Below are 9,529 nucleotides of genomic sequence, written 5' to 3'. Positions count from 1 at the left end.
TTTTATATTTATATTGAATATTTATATTTATTTATATTATAATATATTTTTATTTAATTATTTTTTGAATTATTGATTTTTTAGTAATATTATTATTCTATAAGTTTAAAAAAATTTATTTAATAATATTATATTCTTTCATTAAGGATAATACAATAAAATTGTATAATTTTTCAACTCATTTTTATCCAACCAAACGTAAAATTTTCTATTAACCCATTTTCTATTCCAGTCCTTACCAAACATGCCATCACTTAGAAATTTTTCATTCCATTCCATTCCTTTCTGTTCTAACCAATTCTTTCTACCAAATGGGTACAATTATATTATATTATAAGTTTATAAGCCCTTCTTCCTTTATTATAAAAAACAACTACCAAAATCACCTGGTTCTAAACGTTAATTATAGTTAGTTAAAAGTAATAAATATGTAATATAGTAAATATGTTTTTAATTATACCCTTATTTATAGCGAGTGCATAAAAAATAATGAGTGGATATTAATTGCACAAAGATAATAAGTAATATATGTTTAATGGGGATAAAAGTAAAATGACAGGTTTAAAATTTCAAACAAAGAGAATTTAGTTTTTATATTTAGATACATTATCATGAGATAATGCTTTTTATTAAAAAGGACAGAGGGAGGTAGTAATTAATAGAAGAAATTTTAAATTAAAATCTGCGATCATGCCGCCACTGTCAGAGCTTTCAAATTTCAATGCCATTTTGGTAACCAAGTGGGTCGCACAAATACATCTTAACTCTGCGTGTGTGTGTGTGTGTGTATTATGTAGGTATATTTATAAAATATAGACTCACACAAATTAAATCATATTTTCTTAATTACTATACATATTAATATAGACAGTATCTACATCTATCTTTGTGGCCCATTTTATAGTCATTGGAAGTTTAGAGAAATCAATAAGATGAGAATGAAATGAACATATTTGGTTTGCAAAGATATAAATCGACCCCCACTAGATCGTGGGAGTGCATGTAAATTCTCTTCCCAGTACAGAAAGTAGAGGTTGTGTGTGTAAAATTCGAAACAGAAAGCATCTATTAACATTAATTATTTATGTTGTTAGCCACTGCTACCAAAAACAGATACTACGCGTGGGTCCTTTGAAAAGCTGACATAGTATCTCTACTCTATGCAGATAAAAAATAAAAGAGAGAATGAAGAAATTACAGTCTTATTTGATTTCTTATTTTAGAAAACTTTTTTTCTAAAAATAAAAAAATTGTTTGGTCATTTGTTTTTAATTAATTGTTTTCTAAAAATAAAAAACAAAAGTATGTTTTTAAAAACTAAAAAACCAAAACAATTCTTAGTTGTTTTCTTTTTCTTTTTTGTATTTCTTATTTTTTGTTTGAGAAAATTGAGACATCATTTCTTCTATATTTTGTGAATTTTTCTCCATTTGAAAACTTGAGTTCTAATCAAAACTCTACCCCTTGATCTTAGTATGTTTCTCTTCAAATATAAAATTTTGAAAAAACTGCAAATAAAGACCCCTAATATATAAAATGGCAATTAGGGACCCTGAATTTGGAAAATAGCTGCAAAAGACCTAGTCCCAAATTGCAATTATGAAATGTGTGTTAAATGGCTGAAATACCCCTCACTCATCCTGACTCTTAATGAAGGCAAAGACAAGGATTTTTATGCGTGGCGAGAGAGCTGCTAGAGAAAGAGGACCCCAACGTGTTTGTGTGATATTAGGATGGAAGATCTTCCAACATTGGCAATAATGTGAGTAACTTACTGACTAAACTATTCTTCTATTCTTTCCTATAAGAGTTGCACATTGTGATATTCTTCATCTTCATCTCTACTGTGTGGGTGGGTAGGTTGGAGGAAGGGAGGGAATGGGAGGTGTAGTTGAAGATGAAAGATATCACAATATAGGAGGTTGTGGTTAGTTGGAGGTGGGATATTTTTGTTTTTGCAGTGTGATTGGTCATCTCTCATTTGTAGTGCATGGTGCTGGTTACGATGGGGAAAGGTTAGGAGTGTAGTGGTTTGGCAGAGTATGGGTGAGATAACGGCCATTAGTTTGACTGTGAAGGTTGAGGTGTTGTCGCGGAAGGAGGGAATGATGATGCCGTGATTTTGGGTGTTGAAGTTGTGAAGCCCTAAAATGATGTTGAGAAGACAGGAGGTCACGAGTTTTATTTTGGTATGTAAATGATTGAGTTGATGGAATAAATGTGTAAATATTTATTAGTGAAGCTGATGTACTAACTAAACATAAATTTTTACTACAGATTAGTATGAAAAATGGATTTCAATAACGGAAGAAGCTATGGGAAGGAGTTGTTCTGTTACATGCATGTTGGTGGACATTTTGAAGCAAATTGTGATGGGATAGTTAAATATATTGGAGGGAGTGTAAGGGTAACCAGTATAAAAGAATGGATAACAGTTGAGGAGTTGTGTGGAATAATTTCATAGTAGATAGGCAATGATGGTAGTAGATATCAGATTAAGTATAAAGTTAAATTTGATGAGAGTACATTGATTGGTCTTTGTGATGATGGTGATATCTACAACTTGTTTAGATATAATGACAACAATGCTCATGTGTACATAGGAGGGAAAGGGAATGACAGGGAAACTAGAGCAATGAATGATCCAGACATGTAAGTGGTTATGTTTTCATATTGAATCTTGTTATTTGCTAATATATTGTTGCTAATCCGTATAGAAATGTTGTAACCAAGCTAATGGTGTTGCAGTCCTAAATTGTAATATGTAAATGCAAACATCTTATTCAACATAGTTGACATGTCATTTCCATTTGTAAATTTGTCTTTTAGAAATACAGACTTGTTATTAGACATAAATAGTAGTTTCTATATGTGGACTTGTTATTCAGCATATTGAAGTTGTAATTATCATATACGAACTTGTTATTTAGATTTGCATATGTTATTTTACTGACCAATAGTTTTTATATGGAGACTTGTTATGTGAATAACTCAAGTTGTAATTACCACATGCGGACTTTTTATTTTAGCAACCAATAGTTTGTAGATATAGACTTGTTATTTTACTTACTAAAGTTGTAATAAACTTATGCGGACTTATTATTTAGATATGTAGACATCTTATTTTATTCAAACTTGTTATTTGAATATAGCCATCCTAACTTGGTATTATTATGGTAGGAGTGGGAATTTATTGGGACTCTCAAAAGACATGATGCATTTGAAACGACCATTGGTGATGAACATAAGCCAGTGAATGTTGAGAATAGAGTTGAATGCTTGACTTTTTAAGGGGGTGGATCAAGTCAGAGAAGTAAGTGTAGTGGTTTAGAGAGTCAAAGAACACTGATGGGCAAGATGAATTATATGAAATGGGCAAGAGTGTTTGTAGGAGTGGGTCAATATGCTCCACATGCTGTTGCCTTTAAGGAAGCTATGTACAGGTTTGATATTATAAAGAAGTTTGCAGCGAGATATGTCTCATTTCTCACATTCCCATTAAAGTCGGTTTCATGCCATTTTGGGTTCCATGCTTTACTCACACCTTATGCTTATCAATGATGTCTCATTTCTCACATTCCCATTACTAGGGTTTCAAATTTTGAGATGTTACAACTTGCATAGAATTGAGGACATTGAACTTTCGGGTCTTTGGTTCGAAAGCAAAACAGAACCAATGCTCCCCAATTAAGCAAGACCCAAAATCAAGTCGCAGTCACTTATGTTGTAGCCAACGTAATACAAAAGTGTTTGTTGTGCATGTTGGCTAGGATCCCAACGAGCTAGATCACAGGCCATTATGGCTTGTGAAATGCACAAAACCAAGTTGTTATTCATTGTAACACACTTTATTCTGTCATTTCCATTTACAATCTTGTAAATCAACAAAGTATATTAGTAATATAGAAACCTCACCATAAAGTTTGCATCAAATATATGCCTCCTAACTCACCCTTCAACTGCCTGTTGCTCTTGTATCAAAGCCTTACAGACCAATAACATCACTCGGTTACTTACCCTATTATTTCCACTAAGTGAATGCACCAATTGTCGGGGGATGTCTTCATCGAACATCTGATCAAAGGATTGAAACATATTCAAGTGAGTTATCAGATGTGTTATGTTAACATGTACTCAACAAATAACATTACATAAGCTAAGATTTCCACTTACATCTCGCCCTTATCAACTTTAACAGCTCAACTGACTAAGTTGAAAAAAATATCCTTAGGCTCTATAGGCCTATTTACTCTTGATTGTGCCTTCAACTCCAACCAAAGAGACTTGATCTTGCTAAATCGAAACCTAGTAGATGTCCTTAGTTGTTGTGCCTCCACAGATACAGGTTCTAGATCAAGCCTAACATATTCAATAATGGCCAGGGGGATACCTCCATCGGTAAGTGACCCTCTGCATCATCACCTTCAACACTGGGTGACACTTTCCTAGGAGGACTGACTGCAGGTATGTCACCCTCTGTATCATTACCTACAATGCTGCCTAGCACTTTCATGTGGAAACTGGCTGCGGGTATGTCACCCTCCCTATCATAACCTTCAATATTAGGTGGCACTTCCATAGGAGAACTAGTTATGGGTGTTGTACTCTCCATCACAAGTGGTTATGTGTCATCACCCTCTCCATCACCCTTGTGTTCCATGCCCCCTTCGCTCATGTCGTCATTATCCCCTTGACCCTCTTCCTCCATCTCTTTATTCTCACTGTGATCCTCCGTGTCATCCTTCTTATGACTATCTCCATCTTCACTACCTACTTCATCCTTCTCCTTTTCCTCAGTTGTGTCATCATTGTTGCGCCTGTCCTCCTTATCATCTTTAGACCCACTGATAATTGTAGGTATTGTTTCAACTTGAGCCTTTCTTCTTGATTTATCTTTCCCACTATCTCCCTATCTTGGGATTTGCACCTTCATCAGCTTCTCATCCACCATTTTCATCAGCATCTTTTGCCCTTCCTCTATCCTCTTCATTAAGCGCTCGCGTAATTTCTTCAACTCCTACATACAAAAGACATTTATTAACTAAGTATATAGAATAACAAGTTCACTATGGGAAACACCTTCACTATGGCATATGACAAGTTCATTATACAGAATGACAACTTTAGTAAACCAAATCACAACTCACGTATGGCAGATGACAAGTTCGTTATACCGAATGACAAGTTCTGTATACAAAATCACAACTCGCGTATGCCTAATGACAACTTCACTATTGGAAATCACAAGTTTACTTTTGCGAATGACAAGTTCAGTAAACAAAATCGCAACTCAGGTATGGTAGATAACAAGTTCATTATACGGGATGACATGTTCAGTAAACTAAATCATAACTCACGTATGGCAGATGACAAGTTCATTATACCAAATGACAAGTTCAGTATACAAAATCACAACTCACATATGTCAAATGAAAACTTCACTATGGGAAATCACAAGTTTACTTTTGCGAATGATAAGTTCAGTAAACAAAATCACAACTCAGGTATGGCACTTGGCAGGTTCACAATGACAAATGATAGGTTCACAATTTCAGTATACCTAATGACAAGCTCAATATGGCCAATCATAACATAAGTATTGTGAATAACAACTTGAGTTTGCCAAATTACAACTTAACAATAACAAAGCTCTATGTCACTGAAGCGAATCAGAACTTCAATATAGAAAATGACAACTTAACTATGGCAGATAAGAAGTACAGGTTACAAAATAAAAACTTTAGTTTACCAATTATACCACATACCAGGTCCAAAAACTCTACAATTATCCTCTCTTCTTTCCCTATCACAGCTTCACCACCTTTTTCTCCATACATAATTCCCCTAACACTCTTCCTCTTCTTGCTGGCCAATTCTTTTATCTTCTCAGTAGTCTAATATTCAATTGCAGCAGTGGACTCTTGACCAACAGGCATGTTGAGGTTAAAATGCTCACAAAAAAAATGCTACAAGCCAGGCACATATATACAACATTAATGTCATGCACAATAGTACTCAAATGCAAACACATCAAGAAACAAAATAGTAATATCAGAAGCAAGTATATGCAGCCACCACCAGTGTTGCTCCCCTGCCCTTCATTGCCTTACCTATACCCTTTGACATAGTCTCCCATTTCTTTCCAAAGGTCCTCTATAATATAGGCAGCTCAATCATACTTTCCAAAGTCATCTATTCTGCAATACATGACTCTGACAAACTTTTCACTCACTTCTGAGCTTGATTTCAGACATAGAAAACTACCCAGCATGTACAGCATAAATAAAAACTCAAATCTGTGATCCTCCTCCCATGAAGTAATGTCTTTTAGTATTTTATTGAATGACACTTTCTAATATTCATTTCTCAACTCCTGATACATAGTATCACCCTCATCAACCTTCGTTTTCAACTCCTCTATACCTTGACGGATTCCTAGCGACTGCTCAACATCTTGTGCTCCTATTTTCTCTGATTTACCCCTGATTGTAATTTGATGCATTGGCAGGTCATATAATCTCAGTATGGTCACAATGAGATCACAGTGTAGTCTCTTTAATCCAACTTTCACCAACCTCTCAAAGCCCATCCTCTCAACCCTCTCCCTTAAGTCTTCATTATTATTCATAAAGTGCAGTAATTTTCTTAAACCCTTCAGGGACACTTGGGTTAGAAATGATGGGACATGTTTCTTTTTCTCTTCTCCCTTTTATGGCCTTCTTTTTTTTGCCTCCTCAGTGTACCTCATTTTTTCTTCAGTGGACAGAGTTTTCCATGCATTTAACGCAACATCACTTTTCTGTTTGGCTGTCATGTCAGGGTCAACTATTGTGGCCATAAACTCACTTCTGAATAACAACCAACTGTTGTGTGCCTTTTTTGATCCAGAGGCTCCTTCTGATGCCATCTTTCGTTTCCTGCAAAACATTCAATATACAATCCTTCACAACTACATTTACTAACTAACTATCACCTCTGTTAACAACCTATTCTGTAACCAACAGCCTTCTTACATCACCACTACTGACTTCTTATTTTGAAACATGAACTTGTAATTTCATATAAGCAAGTTGTCAATTTCTCAAAATAAACTTGTTATTCTCAACTACTTCTCATGCTTGTTATTTCTCACTATTAACTTGTCATTTACAATTATTAACTAGTTATTTCATATTGTAAAGTTCTTTAATTGTCATACTTGCCTTTGTTATTCTCTACTTGTCATTGTCATTTTTAAACTTGTTATTTCCTATTGTTAACTTGTAAGGAAGCCATGGCAACCTTCTTATTCCCAACTACTCAATAACTTGTTATTCATGATATTAAACTTGTTATTTCCTACTACCAACTTTTAATTACATAATTGTTATTTTACATTATCAACTTGTCAACCCCTACTTCTAACACTTTAACATCTCTTCAAATCAATTAATAGTTAGCCAATTCAATTTGCACTTTACCCATTCCCGTGTCTTCATTTCCCAAACTAATCTTGTCATCCTCCTAATTAATCTTCTCATTCCCTTCCCACCCAAACCCATTTGCACATCTTCTTCCATAGATAAGCATTTTTCGCCAATCAATCATAACTTACTCGACAGAAAAACATATATATACTTTCCTGCCCTAAACGCATTCCCTCTCCTTAATGTATCACATATGTAGCAACCAACACAAACAAACCAAAGGTTCAAACTTACCACTACAATTTGTCGCCGAATGTTGCTGTTAACTTTGATAGCCACACATGATTGTGACGATGCCTCTACCTCCTCCCTTGCCTTTGATAATACCGATAGATCACTACTCCAGCACTACTCTGTTCTCCTCTCCCACAGCAGATACACTCTTTTCTCACACTATACTCCTCTCGCTATAAAATGGAAGCAAACTCCTACGTGAAAATGGACAGAGTATAGAGAATGGTCAAGGGAATACAGAGCAAAGGGAAGTTATCACGCGTTAGGGAGGGGGAGAGCGCAAATATTTTTTTTTCCAAATGAGCGAGGGTCATTTCAAACATTTAACACACATTTCATAATTGCAATTTGGGACCATGTCCTTTACAGCTATTTTATATATTGGGGGTCTTTATTTACAATTTTCCTACAATTTTTGGAACTGTTATTTAAACATATATTTTTGGAAAAATTAATCTTTTAGTCCTTATAGTTTTAGCACATTTGTAACTTAGTCCCTATATTTTGAGTTGATACAACTTAGTCCTTATAATTTTGACTCGATTATAACTCAGTCCCTAAGGTTTGACTTGCTACAACTCGGCTCCTATAGTTTTACCTATTTTATAATTCAGTCCTTGTGTTTTTAAAAAAATAAAATTGTATATCTAATAAAAGGAAGAACTAAATTATAAAATGGTTAAAAGTATAGGGACTGAGTTACAACGAGTCAAACTCGAGGGATTGAATTTCAACCAAGTCAAAACTATAGGGACTGAGTTACACCGAGTCAAAGTATAAATACTGAGTTACAAATGAATGAAAACTATAGGGACCAAGAGATTAATTTTTCTTATATTTTTTTATTTTTTGTTTTCAAGACTTGTTTTAAAAAACAATTTTATAAAATTGTTTTAGGAAAAAAAAACACTAAACAAAAACAAACAGGCCCTATATTACTTGTAAAAAGCAATGTAGTTTTTATGTATTACATCATTGATTGGACTATGTTATATACCACCCTAGATCATAATTAAATGTCTTTATATGAAAATTAAAAGGGTTTTTTTATCATTAAAATTGCAATTACTCTTTAATTTGTTTAATTTTCATGGACTTGTAATGCTACTTGAACTTGAATTGCATTATAGGTACATTGCAAGGTGAAGATTGGAGATGCAAAGGCCCAAGTGATTTCAACCTTTTGTTTACCCTTGGAAGTTAAATTTAAAGATTATCCAAGGATTGCACTATAGGGTGCAATCCCAGGTCGTTCACTTAAGTAGAGCCTTAAACGAATGGACTTAAATTAACTATATGCCATGAAATGTAAACTGATTGGGAAAAAAGGATTTTCATTTGTAACTATGAATTGAATTAAATTAAAATGTAAAAGTATTTTTTTGGTTTTTGGGAGATTAAAAATGAAATGATAGAAAACAAGTGTTTAAACAGTGATAGAAACCTCTTGAAAGTGAACTTAGGCTATCATAGTTCAAAATTGATTTTAATGGGAGTAAAACTTCACTAAGTTCCTGAAGGGAGAACCTCAAAATACTCTTTAAGTCTAGGATCTTATTCAATGGCACCCCATTTCATAGGATCCTATTAAGTGTACTTAGTGTGTGTGGTAGGATTAGCTAATGCAATTCAAAATCAGCTCAATATCAAAACACAACCATGCAAGATAAGAGAGAATCACGAGGATTACAATGGAACATATATGTAACTTCATATATATATAAGCATAGAAATTCTACATTAACCAATCCAACTACACATAATGAATATCCAAAGCTGATTATAACCATAATCAAATAGCTTAGCTATAAATTACAAACCCTAAACTT

The 9,529-nt window shown here is 33.9% G+C and overlaps 1 protein-coding gene across 1 annotated transcript; it reads right to left on the bottom strand.

The window, feature by feature from the left end:
- Window positions 1-4,621: 4,621 nt before the first annotated feature.
- On the bottom strand, window positions 4,622-6,907 carry LOC114712886 (high mobility group nucleosome-binding domain-containing protein 5-like). Its single transcript, XM_028897450.1, has 4 exons — window positions 6,744-6,907; window positions 6,401-6,482; window positions 5,766-5,894; window positions 4,622-4,909 (listed from the first exon to the last, which is right to left on the bottom strand). The coding sequence occupies exons 1-4, from the start codon at window positions 6,905-6,907 to the stop codon at window positions 4,622-4,624; spliced, it is 663 nt and encodes a 220-aa protein (XP_028753283.1).
- Window positions 6,908-9,529: the final 2,622 nt, after the last annotated feature.

The sequence above is a fragment of the Neltuma alba genome, unplaced genomic scaffold, assembly GCF_004799145.2.
Source record: "Neltuma alba isolate B1F8T4 unplaced genomic scaffold, ASM479914v2 tig00001857_pilon, whole genome shotgun sequence".
Classification (NCBI taxonomy): Eukaryota; Viridiplantae; Streptophyta; class Magnoliopsida; order Fabales; family Fabaceae; genus Neltuma; species Neltuma alba.
The sequence above is the reverse complement of the archived record's forward strand: the minus strand, read 5'-3'. Positions and strand labels throughout refer to the sequence as shown.

What these genes read in the sequence shown, in the direction of transcription:
- LOC114712886 (XM_028897450.1), bottom strand. Translation starts at nt 6,907, where the DNA reads ATGGCATCAGAAGGAGCCTCTGGATCAAAAAAGGCACACAACAGTTGG. An exon ending in TAGAGGAGTTGAAAACGAAG is followed by an intron (nt 5,895 to 6,400) that starts GTTGATGAGGGT and finishes ATTGAATATTAG; the next exon opens with ACTACTGAGAAGATAAAAGA. An exon ending in TTGTAGAGTTTTTGGACCTG is followed by an intron (nt 4,910 to 5,765) that starts GTATGTGGTATA and finishes ATCCCAAGATAG; the next exon opens with GGAGATAGTGGGAAAGATAA.